Source organism: Lissotriton helveticus, chromosome 5_1, assembly GCF_964261635.1.
Source record: "Lissotriton helveticus chromosome 5_1, aLisHel1.1, whole genome shotgun sequence".
Taxonomy (NCBI): Eukaryota; Metazoa; Chordata; class Amphibia; order Caudata; family Salamandridae; genus Lissotriton; species Lissotriton helveticus.
This window is the reverse complement of record NC_136065.1, coordinates 1,372,037,540-1,372,056,913: the sequence shown is the minus strand read 5'-3', so window position 1 is coordinate 1,372,056,913 and position 19,374 is coordinate 1,372,037,540. Positions and strand designations below refer to the sequence as shown.

The 19,374-nt window shown below is 40.1% G+C and overlaps 1 protein-coding gene across 4 annotated transcripts in view; it reads right to left on the bottom strand.

Annotated features, from left to right (window-relative positions):
* Nucleotides 1-2,365: 2,365 nt before the first annotated feature.
* Nucleotides 2,366-19,374, bottom strand: part of SCUBE3 (signal peptide, CUB domain and EGF like domain containing 3) — a 1,212,393-nt gene continuing 1,195,384 nt past the window's right edge. For all 4 annotated transcript variants that reach the window (XM_078644301.1, XM_078644304.1, XM_078644302.1 and 1 more), the window contains 2 exons: nt 19,226-19,305; nt 2,366-17,004 (listed from right to left, as the gene is read on the bottom strand). In XM_078644301.1, coding sequence (XP_078500427.1) covers nt 16,855-17,004; nt 19,226-19,305 — 230 coding nt within the window. In that variant the 3' untranslated portion in view covers nt 2,366-16,854. The remainder of the gene's footprint in view (nt 17,005-19,225; nt 19,306-19,374) is intronic.

The window sequence follows — 19,374 nt, the reverse complement described above, 5'->3', positions numbered from 1 at the left end:
GTTGAGGGTTCACCCTGACAAGGGCTGTGAATATTTCCTGAGATGGGTAGTCACCCACCCCAAATAATAATTCAGTTTCTTCAATAGGTAATGTCAAGCAGGAAACAAAACCACTTACATGTGCATGGCAGATAATTCACACAATCAAGCCAGATCAAGTGTCGCTGAAAGAAAATGAATATGTGTAAAGTGAGAGTGAGCATGCAACATGCGCGAGCAACCCTTGAACAATATACAATCATTGTATCCACAAAACAAGTTGTCTTCAATCTTACCCTGGTATAGTTGTACCCCTGCCTCCTCAGATGCCTTCAGAGGGGCAGGTGCTCCAATTAAAAAATAGTAACTTCATATATGTAAGGCATATCAGCATATAAATGCAGCATCAGTAACTGACTGGAATTTGAGTAGCAAGCAGAGTAGAGTCTTACAATGTTACAAGGAAGCCTTGCTAGAAAAGGAGGTCAACAGGACCACTAGGTATAGATGAGACTGACTAAGGCAGTAGGTTAAGTCTAAAGATGTGGTGTTACAAGGGACAAGGTGTGAATAGAGCTGTAGTGAGGATCAAAGCCAAGTTTAGTATATCAAAAAATAAGCCTTACAAAGTAGTATATATATATATATATATATATGATAAAGAAGAAAGCACAACAGATGAGACCACTGACGGTTGCACAACTGACTTTATGGCAATCAGCAACGTACTTGCAGTATCTGTCATTGGCTCAGCAACTGTTATTAGGGCAACTGGTTCTTGTCCAGCCGCTGCTGGAGTTGACAGTCGACGGTAGTGAGGCAGCCAGTTGTGTTTGTGTGGTCGGGCGGGCTCACAACCAACAAGAGAGCTGTCATCTACCAAGCAGCCAATTAGGAGACAGAAGGCACATTTCATCTAATGCCCACTAGGTGGACAGCTGATGGACTGGAAACTGATAGTTACACAGCCTGCTTAGGAGCCGGTTATACAGACTGTTAGACTGTTAAAAGCCGGTGAGCCTGTTGACTGCTGAACCTTCTGTTTCTTGACAGGAACCTTCAGCTGTGGTGATACTGCACTATTAGCAATATATTTGTAAGGATGCTTGTTGACGAGGCTGTAAGGCAACAACTACGTTTGAGAGCCTCATAGGAGAAGTTTGTTTAGCACCAAATTGCACTGGCTGAGATAATCACCAACATGCAGACTCCTACAAGCAGAGTGAGGCGGTCCCCTAGCCATTGCTGTTTCCAGCACAGAGGTCTTAAATTTAGAGCTGACTAGAAACAGTTTGTTCATTTTTCTTCTGTTTTGTAGAGTATGAAGAAGAAGAATCATTTCCCTATTAAAGTACAGCTAGTGCGTGCCTTCTACCACGGCCCTTCGGTACTTAGCCAAGAAATATGAGGAAAATCCTGCACTTTCTGTCACCATTTGCTACATGCAAGCAGTAGATGCCTTTAGTATGAGGGTCATATCTAGGTGAATATCCCTTTTCCAGCATTAGACGTTTTTCTTGGTTGTAGTTTTAGTCATCCAGATGGAAAGAAATAAGTTGCCTGGTTCAAGATCTCACAGACAAAAAAGAAAAGAGCATTTAAAAGAGAGAGAGGCGAGAATGGTCCAGGAAGGGTTTAAACCGACTTGGAAGCCTCAAAAGTCAAATGTGGGAGGTGAGCTCTAGAGGACAAATGTGCAGTAGAAAATCAAGCAGTGGTAAATCTGAAGGGAATAGGACTCTGTGGCTTCATTGGTTCAGCAAATAATTAAAGCACACGAATAGGCTTAAGAACTGGAGAGGATGCATATGCGTGAATGATGCAAGGTCATGCTGCATACAATACCAAGAATGTAGGGTACAAGGCAGTGGTGCATACAATATCATGCATGCATGCATGAATGTGACTGGATCACAAAGCTCTGGTTCAGCCGCTTTTGAATCTGCTTCCAGCCTGACAACTAGCTGGGGGAGTACCATCATGTTACGAAAGGTAAACAACTAGGATGCAGCATTACTATTATTACAGACAGTTAAGTAATCGTCTTCTTTTGTACTGGGAATCCTATGGTTTCACAAGCTGTGCACAGATTTGAAAGTAATAATTCTCCCATTAAACAATGGACAATAAACATGTGTGTGAAGTGACAAGGAAATGCAACCTTAAGTATCTATTGATTCTTGTCTGGATATGTGCAGAATACTAGTTCAATTTTGTATGAGCTTGTGAATGGAAGACCAGTAGGAGCATTGCATATGCTTTGTATTGCAAGATTTACATTTAAAATATATTTACTTTAGAATTTGGATAGGATGTGCATCTACCACAACAGATACAAAACATTTTGAAGAAAACTGTAATAACAAAATTTGACAGACACACAGGACAAAGAAATTCTGTTTAGTAATTTAAAATAAAAAAGACCATACAAAATCCAAACTTTTTTTTAACAAGTTCAGATACAATTATCAAGTGCAAATAACTTTATAAACAACCTCTTTTCCGTATTTCTTCATTGCTCCGTGGGAGATGCTGAATTGTGAAATACTATAAAAGGAAGATATAAATATTACAACATTTTGTTATGTTTTTAACTCCTATGGTTTGTTAATTTTTTTTATTTGAAATGCTCATCAAACCGGGAGCACTGTGATGTGTAGTTTAGCTGTACAAACCTCTGAGATGATCTGAAGCAGAGGTGGGTTTAAGATTAAGTCAATCTGGTGATTGCCAAACAGGCTGGGCTGCCTTAAAGGCTTTGGGGATGTTTTCCCTACTGGTTTAGGACTACTTCACTAAAGCTGTTTGGATTCTGGGCCTTGGCTGCTCAATGGAACCCAATGCTAGGCGCTTATACAGCACAGGCTGCTCGAGGCTTCTCCGTCCACCAAGAGCTGAAGGTAACTGAACAGGGCACAGAGGTCCAACACTTGTATAAGTCTCATAATGAGCAGAGTTAGTCTAGTTCTGTGGCAAGGTTAGGCAGAGGGTGAAGGAGGATGGAGTACCTTCAGCTATTCTAACAATAAAGAATGCCCCCTCCGAACGTGCTAATATCAGGCAGAAATATATGGATTGTATCAGTCAGTGGTAGGGAGAGTCAGGAAGAATAACTCTTAGTCTGTAGTAGTGTGAAGCACAGACAAAACCACTTTTAGTCTATTCGAGCTTTGGTCACAGAGATATTTACTGTTTGAGTGCTACTGTAGAATACTAAGAAATACCCAATGTCTTGGCAAAATCAGAAGAGAAAGAGAGTCCTTGGAAAGAAAAGAGTTTCATCAGTCTGTGCTAATAATAAGAATATAGATGAATTTTCTCGGTATGTACTAATATCAGGCATGAAAAGTCCTCAATGATGGGCACTGATTCCAGGGCCCAGATTTACAAGGATTTTGAATAGAGGTTTCACCATTTTTGTGGTGTATCCCCGAAACAAAATCCATGCTGGGATTTTTCAAGCCATGCAAATCAAGATTTGCATGGGATTTTATTCCAAGAGTAACATAAAGCAGCGCTTAGCACTGCCTTGCATTACAATGTGTCGGGGAGATGTTACATGGGTGGAACATGTGTGTATTTTGACGCAAGCACATGTACTAACATCAGTAAGCATGGGTTTGCTCCAAAATGGTGCTCCTATTCAAAGATGGCATTTCAAGAAGAAATACCTTTATTTCTCCTTGTTACTTCCTCTTTCAATGCATGCTGCATCCAACATGACACATACAAAGAGGAATTCGCCTCTAAGACTAGTTTTTGAGCAGGAATGTATCCCTTCCTGTGCAAAAACTATTCTGACCACAATGCAAGCACCCTTGTGTCGTAGCGTAAGGGTGCTTCTGTTAGCAATAGGAAGCCAGAAGTGCGCCAGTGCTACAAGAGAGCAGAATTGCCCCATGTCTACTGAGATATGGTACATTTCTGCTCTACTCCTTTGACATAACAGAACACAGCAACTTCTCTTGCTGTGGTGCATTGCGTCGAAGTTTAGTAAATCTGACTCCAAGTTCTTTTCTAGCTAAAAGCAAAGAGAAAGCCTCACTCCTTTTGTGCTAGCATATATCAGACATCGAGAATCCCTCGACCAGTGATCAGACTGTGACAGCGAAGAACTCTTTAGATTCATATCTTAACAGGGAAAACAAATTGTTAAGTCTGTGCTAAAGTAGGCTACCTAGGGGTGCACCACTGTCTATTAAGGAGAGGAAATCCTCATGTCTGTCTTATGTCAGAGATGGAGGGAGCACCTTTTGCCATGCTGGTGTCAGAAAAAAGAGGAATCCTCTCAGTATATGTTCTTTGATAAAATGTAAACAAGACTTGGACAGATATTTTGCCTCAGGCTGGCACAAAGCCAAACAAAGCCTTCTTTTGTCTTTTAGGCACATGTCATTACAGGACAAAGCCTGTCTATGCCATCATATTGCCTCATTAACACCCCAGACAAGATGTTACTGTTGGAAAGAAGTCAGAAGAACATATCTTCACTTCATAATATAAAATACAACGTTTATGTACAAAAATATGCTATAAAATAATGTTATTAAACATAATTGAATTTACAGAAATACCTTAAAAATATATATCGAGTTGAATCTTGTTTTCCAAGACCAACAGCAAACCTGTTTTAAAGAGCTTTGTCTTTTCTGCTTTCTCAGGTATAAAGTTCAGCGTTCAATACATTTGAGACTGCAATATGAAACTTCAGATCTTTTAGTCATAAACACTCCTTTTATGTACGGTTTCCTTGATCTGGTTTAACACCAGTATTTTTTCAGTCAAGTTCTTATATTATAGTAAGTGTTTTTTCATGAAATGAGAGTAAACACATAAAATGTCTCTAGAAAAAATTGGATGATTTTTGTAGTACATCATAGCCTTTTTAACTTTTTGTCTTGTTCTGATTATGATTTTCTTCTTTTCCCTTTACTTTACTATTTGGGACCAATCTGAATATCTCTACACAGCCTCAGGAAGTGGAAAAGCAAAACTCAGAGAAACAAAGGTTGACAATCAAAAGGAACACTTACTAAATTATAAGAAAGTGACTGAAAAAATCCTGGTGTTAACCCATATTAAGGAAACCGTAAATAAAAGAAATGTTTATTGATAAAATATTTTCAGCTTAAATCTGAATCAAAGCTGAACTATAGCTCTGAGGAAGTGGAAAGACAAAACTCAGCAAAACATGTGTTGGCTGTGGTCATGTAAAACAAGAGTTGACTGATGATATGTTTTAAATATATCTCAGTAAATTCTATTACATTTGATAAAATGATTTTGTATCACATTTTGTAATAAACATTTTTATTTTATATTACAAAGTAAATATTTTTTCTGCCTCCCCTCCAATATGTGTGAGGTGTTACATTGGATATATTGTATCAAAAAGGTTGTACTTGGTTGGGGAATCACAATGAGTAGGGTTGGAATCTGTAGCAGGGCTGCAGGCGAGTACCTTGTTGCACGTTGTAAGCTTCACAAGAACCCACTATTTGGATAGCCTGTCTGTGTCATTTTTACTTGTGCCTGTGCCTGTCTAGATTACCCACAGTCTAACTAGGATTTCTACAATCTCTGCAGTACCTGTGTATTTAAACCACAGGTTAGTTAAGCTTCTGTTCTCACTTCTGTAACTGCCTGTATTGCACAAAATAGATAAAGTCAACTGTATTCTGCAATTCATTGATCGATGTAACACAACTGTTTACTACATTTTTCTCCTCTCTCCTTCTTCTTTACCTGTCTGCTGTGCTAGCTAGTTAAGGAATATGTTACTTACCCTGTAAGCTTCTATTTGTAGTGTGTAGTGCACTAGATTCATATGCTAATCATTATCCTGCCATCTAGTGTTGGGCTCGGATGATTACAAATTATTTTTCTTAGAAGAAGTGTTCGAGTCTCGAAGTATTGTGGCTCCTCCTCCGGTGTATATTGCACATGTTCCTCGGCTCCTTTGTTAAATTGTTTTTGGCTCATACGGTGAGCGTAAGAAAGAAGGAGGAATAAAGTGACAGAATAAAGAGAACATGTGTATACATTTGAGTGTGTAAAGTATGTTTTAAATAATTTGAAGTAATGCAACCAAAAGCTTCTGGGGAGGTGGGTGGGTGCATATGAATCTGTGGCACTACATGCTGTGAATAGATGCTTACAGGGTAAGTAAAATATTCCATTTTTAGTATGTTTTGGCCGTAGATAAATATTCTTAGCATTGAATGTAAACGAATGCTCCCTTTGATGTGGATAGCAATTGGTTGAATTACTTGTTTGAAATAATGATTTAAGTACAGTTTGACCAACTCTTGGTTGCTGATTGGTTAGTGTGTCAATACAATAGTGTTTAGTAAATGTATGTGGATTATTCTAAGTAGCTGCTATACAAATATTCTCTATTGGAATATTTCTTAGAAAGACCACAGTGGCTCCTTGTTTACGTGTGGAATGAGCCTGTGATGGTTCTATAATCACCCATTTGAGTTTTGATATCATGTCTGAATGTATCTAACTATCCCTCTAGGAAATTCCCGCTTTGGATATTGGTGCCCTTTAATGTATTTTGCTAAAAGCAACAATAAACTGTTGTGTATTTCTAAATGATTTTGGTGTATCAATATAGAACAATGCTAGCCCTTTTAACATCCAATATATGAAGGGATATTTCTGCTACTGTGTCTGGGTTAGGAAAGAACACTGGTAAATCTATGGTCTGACATATGAAAAGTTGATGCCACTTTGGGTAGAAATTGTGGGCTAGTTTTTAGAAGTAATTAGACGTTAAAGAATGGTTCTTATAGAGTGAGTGCTTGCAATTCACTTATTCTTCTGAGAGATGTGATTGCCACTATTAATGCAACTTTCCATGGCAAGAATTGAAGTTGGCATGAATAGAGTGGTTCACATGGCAGTCCCATAAGCTTGGAAAGGACAATATTTAGGTTCCAGGTGGGGCTGGTGGAGTGGAAGGTTAGATATCTCTTTTTAGCCCTTCCATGAATGTTTTAATGATTGATATTTTGAAAACAGACATATGTTGGTATTTTGCATGTAGGCTGCTAGTGCTACTAAGTGTAGCGTAATGAATGAGTAGCCAATAATATCTTGTACTGTTGGTGATAAAAGCTGTATTTGCTTATTTTTACAGGAATGTACAAATCGTTTCCATTTAGCCGCATAACATTCTCTAGCTGAAGGCCTACAAGCATTTTTCAGGATATCCATACATTCTTGTGGTAACTTTAAATGCCAGAATTCTAGGATGTCATGAGCCAAATAGCTAGATTGAGCTGTTTGGCATTTGGATGCATGACTTTCCCTTGATCTTGAGTTAACAGGTGTGCCAAAGAGGTAGTTTCTCGAGTGTCACTAGAGACAGTTGCAATAGTGTTGTGAACCATGCCTGCCGTGCCATGTTGGGGCTATTAGGATTAGTGTTAGAGAGGTTTGTGTTAACTTCTGAACTACATATGGAATGAGTGGGAGAGGAGGAAAAGCGTAAGCAAACACTCCTGATCAATTCATCCATACGGCATTGCCCTTGGATAACGGATGGGGGAACCTGGATGCAAAGTTTTGGCATTTGACGTTGAGGTTAGTGGCAAATAAGTTGATTTCTGGTGTCCCCGAGCTCTTGAAGTAAGAGTGGATTAGTGGTTGATTGATTTTCCACTTTTGCACCTTTTGATGTGTTCTACTGAGCATATCTGCAATTTAAGTACTTGTCCACCGCAGGAGCGGTATTCTGCAAGGAAAAGGATTTTGAGGTAGATTGTCTAGTGCCAGATTCTCTCTGAGAGGAGATATAGCTGTGAGGAGTGTGTCCCCCTGTTTTTGAATATAATTATTTGCAATCATATTGTCTATTCATGTAGCACTATCTTGTGGTGCAAGTGATTGTGAAAGGCTTTGAGCTGAATTGCTATTATCTCCAGATGGTTGATATGCAGACGTGTCTGAGCTATTATCCATAGACCTTGAACTGTGAGATCTTGAATATGTGCCCCCCATCCTTGAAGCGAAGCATCTGTAGTAACGGTGATCTGTAGAATCAGGGCTTTCAAGGGCTGGCCCTGTAACAAGTTGTTGCTGTTCCACCACTACAGAGAGCAATGACTTGCTGGCCCTACCAACACTAGATATTGTAGATGCCCCTCTGCTTAAGACCATTGAGATTGTAGAGTGTGATGACGGGACGCATATGTAGAAAAGTGTGTGGTACTATGGCTATGCAGAAAGTCACCATGCCTAAAAAACCCATCACCATTTTTACTAAGAGGTGAGCTTGTGGTTGAAAAAGAGAAAATGTTTGTATGAACTTTGTTACTCTTTCTGCACTGGGAAACGCTTTGGCTATAACTGAATTGAGAGTTGCGTCTAGGAAAGCTTGCATTTGCAAGTGTTGCAAGTGAGACTTTTGTTTGTTTAGGGTAAACCCTAGTTTCTATAAAAGATTGATAACCTACTGAGTGTTTTGAAAGCACTGATGGTAGGTTGGGTGTTTGATGAGTCAATTGTCTAGATATGTGAAGACATGGATTCTATCCCTTCTGGGATGAGCCGCCTCTACTACAAGGCACTTTGTGAGAACTCTTGGAGCTTTAGTGGCCACGAATGGTAGCACTTTGAATCGATAGAATTGGCTGTTTGGCTGAAAGCGTAAATGCCGGCGTTGTGCTGAATGAATGTTGATATGGAAGTATGCATCTTTGAGATCTAATGCTGTCATGAAAACTCCTTGCTGTAACAGATGTATTACATCTTGTAGTGTGACCATGGGAAAGTGTTCCGAGGAGATGCACCGGTTTAGTGGCATGAGATCTAGCATAGGCCTTAATGTTTTTTCCTTTTTGGGAATGAGAAAATATAGGGAGTACACTTCGTGTCCCTGATGTTGTAAGGCCACTATTTCTGTTGCCCCTTTTTTGAAGGAGAGAAAGAACCTTTTCCTGTAAATGCTTAAGATGTTCTTTTGCCATTTATTGTGGTTTGAGTGGAAACACAACACAAAACCGATCTTCGATTATGCATAACACCCATTGGTCTGCAGTGCTATATTGCCATTGTTGATAAAAGTTTTGTAACCTTCCCCCGACTGGTATAATTTCCTGCTTCGGGCGTTTGGCGGAGACACTTCGTGATTCTGTGAAGCCCCTGATGGCACCTTCCTGATAGCCTATTATCGGCTACAGGCCTTAATTGATGGCCTATTTTTCGAGGAAATGTGGGAAATATCGGGTGAACAGTGACTGTTGATATACACTTGGTGCTGTGATATTTATGGGGACATCGCATTAACTGATGTGTACCAACTTCTCGAGATTGACTTAAGCTACTGGAAGGGAGTGCATCTTAGCTGACATGCTCTGGTCATATTAAGGATATGCAAACTTTGGATTAGATCTAATTATATCTTGGATCTTCTTATGGATTACGTCTGAGTAGGAACTCGGTGCATGTTCTCGTGATCACTCATCCTGATGCTTGGTTTGATAAATTTTATCTGCGCACTTATATTATCCTGCCCTTTCATATTTTTGGAGGAAGTTGCACCGCATTTGACTATTCAGTCACCCGACACAGATTGGGGAATAACTAATGCCCTGAAGAAGTCCGCTTCAAGGACGAAACGCGTCGGCTGTGCCGTTGTGAACAAGTGATGCTCATGACCTTGCTTTTATGATGAAAAAGTTTTTGTTATTGGAATAAAATTAAAAATTTCTCTTGAAAAAACACAGTTGTTGATGATATACTTCATATTCTGTTCCTTTTTAATAGTAATGAGTGGTGCACCTGTGATTTTTGTTAAAACTGTTGAGTTCCTTAAGGAATAGCATCGTGACAGTGGGTGTGATACAGTGTGCACACACAACCTCACAAGCATTGATGAGGTGAGAATACCAGACGGATAGTAATTCAGGTGCTGTCTATTAGAGGGATCGACTGTCGAGCGCATTTTTATTATATGTGGTTGGGGGAGGTGTAGATGATCACCGGAAGAGTAGGGAATTTAGTAATGGTTTCACGGCTTCTACCTCTGTTTCTATAATTTGTTTAATAGAAAGATCCCCTATTAAATTGGCTTTGATAGGGACCCTGCTGCTTTTAGCCATTGTTTGAGTCAAAGGAGGAACTTCCTCTGTTTGTATCTCTGTATCGAGCCCTACGAAAAGAACCACAGTGCTGATATGTTTGTAGGGCCCCAATGGTTTTAGCTGTTTCTATGTCTTTTTTTCTAGCATTTCATCCACTTGAGGGCAAATAATTTTTGCTCATCAAAAGGTAGATTAAGCAGATGCTTCTGTACATCTGGTATGAACCTGGATACTCTGACCCATGCATGGCGCCTAATGAGGAAGCTAGTATTAACCTTGTGGCACCGATGTCAGCAGAGTCTAAGGCACATTGTATAGTGGCATTAGATATTGCCCTGCCCTATTCCACCAATTGTGTTGCACGCTCTTGGTATTGGTTAGGGAGGTTTTGCAGTAGTTCCTGCATTTCATCCTATGTGGTAAATCTGGTGTAACTTGACCCTTAATGTACTCCAGAGGACATGCCTTATATTTCTTCTCTATACGAGGGGTGACTACTCTAGATTGAACAGGCTGCTTAAATATGTCCATATACCTTTAGGCATAGGAAACTATTGTGTTGTCCTTTGTGACCTATTAAGTGTTTCTACCAGGAAATCCTCTTCCTGTGCAATAGTGTGTAGGCTTACTTTGTGGTATGTTGCAGCTCTACTGATGATGTCATGATAATCTGATGTATCATCTAGTGGTGAGGGTTTGGAGTGATAGATACTTGGATGGGTATCATCCAATGGATCAGCATTATAAATATCCCATGGGTCAGGGGCAGTATTGGTGAGGTGATTGATTTGGTGAAGGTAATGGTTGTTCAGAAGCCAAGTGTTCTGGTAAGAGTACCTGCCCTGGCCTTGAAGGTATGGTAGGTGAAGTTGGAACAGGAGATGATGGAATAGGAAGAGAAGGAATTGGAGGAGGTGAAGCAGTGAAATAAATCGGGCTTGCACCTCTGTCCTCCTTTTGTTGATGAGTTTGTTGAGGCCCAGCAATGTCATCTCAAAAATACTTTTTCCTCTTCTGAAGTGCGAGAGAAGAAGGTGTTGTTGTTTTTGTGGCCAGCTTCCCAGTAGAGTCTTTATAAAGAGAGTCTTTTGTCCCTTGTCCAGCTTATCTTGCAAGCATTAAAGAATGGGCTCTATTTGTTTTTTCTGTGGCTCTATAGTATTCTTTGTAGATTTTGACCCTGAGGATGTGGAGGGCGTTGAAGAGACTGTTCTACTGGTTGCCTATTTTTGTATTTGTATTTCTGGTTCCAGCGTTTTATGTTTTGGGTTTGACTCTAAAGCTTTTGCGAGTGAACCATGTTTTGGTTCCCAGACTTTTTTCAGATCTAATGTATATTTTTATAGCTCTGATCCTTGCTTGACTTCGGTTGAGCTGATAAAATTTGCCTGGGTGCAGGTGCCGACATACATTTTTAAGCCTTACATTTTTTGATGCTAGTCAAAGACTTTTCAGGCATAGGTGAACCTTGCCTGTTGATGGAGACCTCCATGGCCCGAAAGCAGTGATGCTTCGAAAGGCGGTGTGGGTGGCTTACGCTGAGGTATTCACATGCCCCTGTATGGAGTCGGGCTCGGAGTCAGAACTGTTCCCACTGCTAGCCAGCAGTATTTGTACATCTTTTAGCACTGTCTGTGTCTCCGAGTCTTTTGGCTCTTGACTGGAGTCTGGTAACTGGTCCCTCAATATATCCAGTGCATCTTCTGTGCATCGCTGCATGTTTGTCTTGGACCAACAATGCTCTCTTCGTTTGCGAACTTTCTTTTTTCAACCAGAACGCCTAACACAGGAGGTCTCTTTGTGCTCCGGTGACAAACATAGGTCTTGTCTGAAATATTTTGCGTGGCAATTAGGACACACGCTGAAGGTCGTGTTTTCCATCCAGTGTGGATGTAGTCCTGTACAACAGAGACGAAGAAGTCAAAGAACGGTGGGCTTGGGTGGGTACCATGAAGTGATCAATAGCATCAGTAGATGTGGTCTGGATCTGAGATTTCTTGGTCTGGAGAAAATACCTAGAGCCTATGAAGTCCTCGGTGGAGATTGAAGCTTATGTCCCGGAGGTGATATATAACGAACCCGATGGCAGAAAAAAACAATCTAACAAAGGAGCCGAGGAACATGTGCACACGGGAGGAGGAGTCACTATACCTCGTAACTCAAAGACTTCTTTGAAGAAAAACAACTTGTAATCGCCCACGCCCAACACGAGATGGCAGAATAATGTGAAGTATGTGTTTCTAAAGTCAACATATGCTACGGATATCGACTGCCCTCTCTGCTGAACTGGTATGCACAACACAAGAGATAGCCAAGTCTGTTATCCTCTGTTATGCACCCATTTCTCCATATGGAACAGTGTGCTCATTTTAATTTCTTTAGTGTGCCTGCATGTGGGCCATACAAGAAGAACCTAAGTTTTCCATAATCTATTCTGTGTCTCACAGTGGAGTCTGATAAGCCTTCTAGTCTTTCTAATGTGACTGTCAATCCTGCAAAAAGGCAGGTCCAGGCTTCTGTAATCTAATCCGTACCTATATGTAGACATCACATCTCTCATTCTGCCTTTAGTTCACCTCAAAATATATTTTGAAGACAGCCAGAGCGGAATTTGTAAGTCTGAAATGTCTGACAATCTCATCACATTCTCATATCAAAACTTGTTTTCAAAAAAGGTTTAACCTTTCATAAACTAACACATTAACTCTTCCGGAAGGAATAAATAGTTTTGTCTCTAAAATAACATATTCCTATACGTATTATAAAGAAGACACCAATGATTGCACTTATAATGGGAGAAGAAGGGTCATGAGATAAAGGCTGAATGGTAGGAGTAAGAGTGAACAACACAAACAAATGAAGGAGATTCATGTGAATTATCGTTAGTCATAGCTGGGATATGCAGAGTAATTATAGAGGCAAATAGAAAGGTAAGACATGAGGTGGTTTGGCTGCGAGTTATGGTGAATGGATATACAGAGATGTAAACAAAATCATGGTGAGAAATGGAAAGAGATTTAACTATGAATATATGGAAAGGAAAAAGGGTCTGCAGCACATATGTGATTATCAATAGATGAGAAGGAGCACACATCTGAGACAAGTTTGAATCTGCACAGTAGAGAGGTGGAGAAAAAGAGACTGATGTAGTGGATCCTGAATGAATGAAAAGAGACATGGAGAGAAATGTATCTCATCTGAAGAGCATACTGTGACGGACAATTGTAAAGTGTCTCTTGTTTGTAGAATACTCACAGGAGAGGTTAAAAGAAATCTGGAGCAAGAGATGCCTTAAGATAAAGCAGGTCTACAGTGAAAATGATGGAGGCAGAGGAAACAATGAAAACGATCAAGTGATGGAGTGAGTTACAGGTCTTAGAGCCGATCTGGAACCAGGTGGGGAAAGAAGAGTGAGGGCAAATCTACGACTATATGAGGGATACATATTAAGTGAAAAGAATTACTGACACAAGGCTGTCTAGTGGACAGAAAGAAATGGAGGGTGTTGGAACTGTGAAGACTGAGTTTGGAAGTCATATGCAACAACTGCAAAAGTAAAGGGCATGACTAAGAGTAGGCAGACCGGTACTCCGTCACAAACATGACTGATAGCCTATCCATCTTATTATAAGTGCCAAAGGATATAATGCACTTGCAATAAGTGATGAAGTAACCAGTCCGCAAAACTCTAATTCAGGCCCTATGTGTCAAAAACAGTAATGGGGATGGTAAAATGTGGGCACATATTACAAAGTGACAGTGAGTGATCGAAAACAAGGCAGATTATGTGCAACAGCAGGGTGAAATAAAAAGAAAGAGGGAGGGTGAGACTTAAATGAAAGAGATATGAAAAGAGGTAGAGAGAGGACAGAAAGAGAGGGTGAAAGAGAACAGAAAGAATATGTGTATATATAGTTGAGTGGGAGAGAGCTAAAATGTAAAGTAAAACACAGATGAAGAAAGAGAAAAACTAAATGGAGTGTATGAGAGCTTGTTCATATATATGTATGTGAAGGCATTCAGATATTGCATACTTAGCTGGGAAGCAATTGAACGCTGAGAGACAGATTCAGATAGCAAATTCATGATCAATGGAAGTTCTACTGAAAAGATAGGAGCAATAACGTGTCTTATGAGGAAAAAGAGAAATGGAGAAACAGATGAGGGAAAAAGAGAAAAGTGAAATACGGAAAATGAAGCGTGAGTTGAAATGCATTCGAGAAACAGATATAGAGTTGCATGATGAACCATAGCGAAAGGTGAAATATGCAATTTGGGTAAAGGTGAAATAGGTGATATGAGAGATGGACATTTGTAAGAACTGGATCAGTGTGAAATACATAACATGTGGAGATGAAGATAAGGGTAGCATATGGCAGATTAAAAGAGAGTGCAAATATATCAGGACAGGCAGGATGCAAGCCAATTGGTAGGGCAGGAGAAATACGTGTGATAGAGACAAAGGGGCACTAAGCATAGAAAGTGAAATACATACAATGAAAATAAAGATGAATTGCTTACATTAGAGAGGTGATATGCTACAGTAGAGTGAATCCAATCAAATGTAATATATGGTGAGTTTACATTTACCTAATTGCTAAAGGTGAAAACAACTGTGTGGGATTGACAACAATTTTAACCTATGGCGACGAAGATGGATAGAGCACATTATGTAAAGAAAGCAACAGTAACATAGAGCTAGAAAACACAAATGATCAACATTGAAAGATTAAGAAATGGCGAGTTTTGGGGATAAGAAGTTAATGATGATGAAGATGAATGGGAGCTGGACAAAGAGGAGGATTGAGAGATTATGGGATGATTAGGGAGAAATGTATCCAAAAGCCGATAGTTCGGATTCCATAAACTACAGAGGTAGTGCTAAGTTGCACAAAGAACACAGAAAAAAATTGAGAATGGAAAAATTGACAGAATGGAAAATGGTGGCTGATGAGAGAGTGGCGAGGAGACGGACAGACGTTGTTAACTAATGTAAATGCCATTATATTGAACAATAATGTTTGACTGGAAAGTAGCTAAATGCTTGTCAGCACACCACCTTCCAAGTCGAGACTCATCCATGCAGCTGAATCCATTTCCAGTACTACAATATTCTTTTAAAAACCATCCAGTCAGTACTAGAATAGTGTTTCACAACCAAATGCCAACAGCAAGGATGACTTACCCATTCTTACTAGATAGAGGTCTAAAGTTGAGGACTCCCACCAGAATGCAAGCAGCTTCTTGGCACTAACACACACACATGGAAATGGCTGGTCTGCAAAGCACTATTCCAATATAAATCTTCATAAGCAAGGTGACATTAGCCACGTGCGGACGGTAACCATTTTGAGGGGCTTGTAACATGGTAATTTAGCCCCAATCCGAATATAATGATTCACTAATAAACAGTCATTTGATGTTTGCATTTCAAACTCCTGTTTTAAGGCTCCAAAAGCAGTATGAAAGTCAATGTTGCAGTAGTCCAGTAAAGGCAAAAGCAAGTGCATAGATGACTGTGGTCGATTTTAAATAGGGGATAAATAGCAAACCTACTTGAGGGACCGGAGAGAAAATGGAAAATGATTTATGAAATTCCTGACCAGTGATACAGTGAGCTATCAATCACCACCACCAGATTTTAAAACATCACAAAAGAACTGTCCCCCACAAATGGATCCAGAATTTATCCCACAATCTTTTACTGACCTATGTCTGTCAATACGGGCTGATTTCTTATTCAGATACAGTGAAAACGTTAACCCTAGATGGAATATAAAAACAAAAATAGGAATTGAAGAATCTGACATGTTGGGGGAAATGGAAAACTGGTTAGAAACCAACCGAGACAAAAAAATTGGCAGAAATAAAAAAACATATGAGTGACTCATAACCTGTTCATGATGGAGGGAGAGAGAAAGCAAGATGTAGGGACTGGAGCAGGTATGGTAAGAGGCTGTGGAATTGAGAGAGAATGGGAACTAGAGGAATCGGGAACGGGGACATGACGGCAATGACAAAAGTTGAATGGAAAGTGCACAAACACGATTCCTATTATAAGATACTCTTTGGCAGAACTTGGTGATGTTGACAGCACAAATGCCACAAAAATGTCCTGAAACATCATGATAAGTCATCTTCCGTTGTTTCTTTTTGTGATCTGGCTGTTGGTCCAGAGAACCAGTCTTGACCACCATATCTTCTGACTTCAGAGCAGAGAGGATCCATCCTCACCCCTACTGGAGAGGTGACCACCCTTGTCCACACCTCCAATCTGGATAAAGTGGTGGAATTTTCATTCAACTGATTTTTGTCTTTGTTCAGTCATTTGCACAAGATGATATATTTTCTGGGCAGGTTTTCCAGATCTCTCTTTTTCTGTCTTTTGATATTCTCTTTATCGTGCCACACTGAAATGATAGACAAGGCAATGTTTTCAGATCTGAGGTGCTTTGGGTGGGGCATCAGGGGGCAAGGAATGATTCAGTTCTTTAACGGCTAAGACATGCCGTTTGGCAGCTGATAAACCCACTACAGGAATTGGGTAATGTCTCCTGCAGCAATGTGATCTGTTTAAGTATCTGCACACATGAAAGGAACACATATATGGGCAGGCATGTACAAAGGCAGTCAGCACGGAAACAACTGGTTCCACTAGAGCGGAAGATGAAAAGTCTGCATAGGGAGATATGATCTAAAAAGCTGTTATAGAATGCAAAAGGACGAGAACGGGGTTCCTTGGCTGTAGCTGTTGTCTGTGCCGCCGCTATATGCCTCTTGGCTATTTGTATGGCCTCAGAAAGCTTGAAACTTTGGATTTCAGCAGTTTGATGAAAGATCGTGGGAGCATCTCTTTGTGTTTCTCGGTGTACTTGAAATAATTTTGAGGATGAGCGAGAACATCAAAGAAGGCTTTGATCAGTTTCTTATCCTGCAGCAAGTGAAAAATAGAGAACATTAGACCTTAGCAATGTGCTTAATGAACAGAAAAAAACTTGTTTATGGCACAAACTGAGCAGAACCAGGGCAACCTTTAGGTTTTAAAGGAGCCTTTATTGTGGCATCATAGGAGAACGAGGGTTAAAACCAAAAAGAATGGTATGCCAAATGGAGAGTCCCATAGTTACCCTCTGGTGCTTCTGCTGCATTCTGTTTTCCTTAAATTAAGGTATACATGTTCTTAGTGTGGAACCCCAAGGTGGCCTTAACCATAGCCACAGTGGCCTACATGTACAAAAGTGCATTTTGTTTTGTTTTCTTTATTATGCGCACACACATAGGAAAATAAATGCTCGAACACTTCCATATATTTAAGCTCACCTCAAATAAATCTATTGCCAAAATATCTTTACAGCCCTCCTAAAAAAAAAAGCCAGCAAAATGAATAGCGTCTCTCTTCAATCTGTGTAAATGTCTGTGATGCATACTTTTCACCCCCCCACCTAAATCCTAACTCAACCCTCGCTGGTCCCTCCACTCTCCTTTGCCAAATACCCCATCTACCCTTCCATCTGAACTCTCTACATCTATATCTGAATTCGTTACCATCTTTAGAGCACCAAGCCCTCTTACTTACCAACCATCTATTTTACAGACAGTTTATCAAATTATTTGCCCAATCATCCTGGGTTCTGCCCTGGCTCATCATACTCTTCATCCCATCAATGCTCTCATGACCCTGCTTCAATCTCCCTTAGTCGTCATCTGACTCCAGGAAACTCGTCAATGCTCCGTTCATTACACACTATTTCCCTCTGTTTTGACTACCTCCTTTTCTCGAAAAACTTTTAATCTGTTGCTTTCCACAGTCACAACTTGTTTTTTAGCCCCCTCTAATATGGAGTCTGTGCACTCCACTCCACTGACGCCTTGCCAGATGGTGTTTCCAGCTACTTTAACTCCATTACTTTCACCTAGCAGAATCAAATTGTCATTCTCTTAGATCACTCTGCATCTTTCATCTTTCAAAGCTGTGGGTCCACCCACGATGGTAACTTTCACTTCCTTCTTTCACTTCACAGAGTCAGCTCTCAACTGGTTCACTGCTTGCCCAGCTAACAGCTACTTCTCTGTACCAAAGTGCGCATCTCAGCCCCCATCATTTCACAAACACTTCACAGCATCCCAATGGGATGCATTCCAGCAAGGTTGCCTCATTTTTACACTTTTGCACATTTTCAGGTCTTTATCTTGACTGTTAGGTACCTCATGGGTAACTCCTCACATCTATTAACAGGGTTTTGGAGTGTAAAGGGTGCGATAAATACCACGTATTACAAGTTTACTTCATTGCAGTGGGGGAATAACGTGGATTCTGGTGCTTTTTGCACCAAAATCCATGTGTCCAGGTATTTACTGTTTCTTTTCACCCAGTTGATAAATAGGCAGGTTTGACTTGTCAATATTTACTTGGGGAATTTTCTGACCGTCTCGTAACTGTGATACCTGTGCAGACGTGTCTGACATTCCTTATTTCAAAGTCAAAAGTAAAATAAACTTTATTCAAAAACACATTGTGTATCATAAAAGCTACATAAAACATCATCACTTGGTTAAAAACACATGTTTAAAAAAGAGAGATGACTCACATTAACCAGCCATGGTAATAAATCCTCATGAATGTAATCCAATCAAGATTAGACATGCGTATGTACTGTTTTAAGTGCCACTTAGATTCTTCCTGTAGAAACCACATCAAGTGAGGGATGTTGTGCTCTCAGTCTGTATATGACTCTGGCCCGGAAACCTAAACAGGCTTCTTTGTTAAAACAGCTATTCTTTAGAGACACACTAACGCCCTCTGTGCAAACACTCTTTGAGGCAAACCTGTACTTTATATTGCCTTTCTACATGCTTGACAGGATTATGGAGGCACTGGAAAAACAGGTAGTCTCTACAGAGAAATAATGTAAATGATACACTTGTGTTGTTCGATGAAGACTACCTAATTGGAATGTGTTGTTTAGGGCACCTGCTGCTATAGCTTCTTTTCGGAAATAAGATCCCACACACATCCATGCAAATGGAAATTACACAATTTTCTTTCTGCAATTTCACTGTATGCGTCACTTGCACATGGAATGGCGCCCTCAACAAGACCTAAGACTAAAAAGCACATAGAAAACAAAGAGTAGAGCTAACAATCCACTGACCTTCAAAATTTCCTGATGATTTTCTGAGGCATAGAGTCTTCCATCTCGCACAATGTCCTCCACAAGCTGCTCATAATCCTCTGTAATAGCAATCAAGCATCTGGGTCAATCAGATGGCAGTACAGGACAATCACTGTGAGAAGGGACTA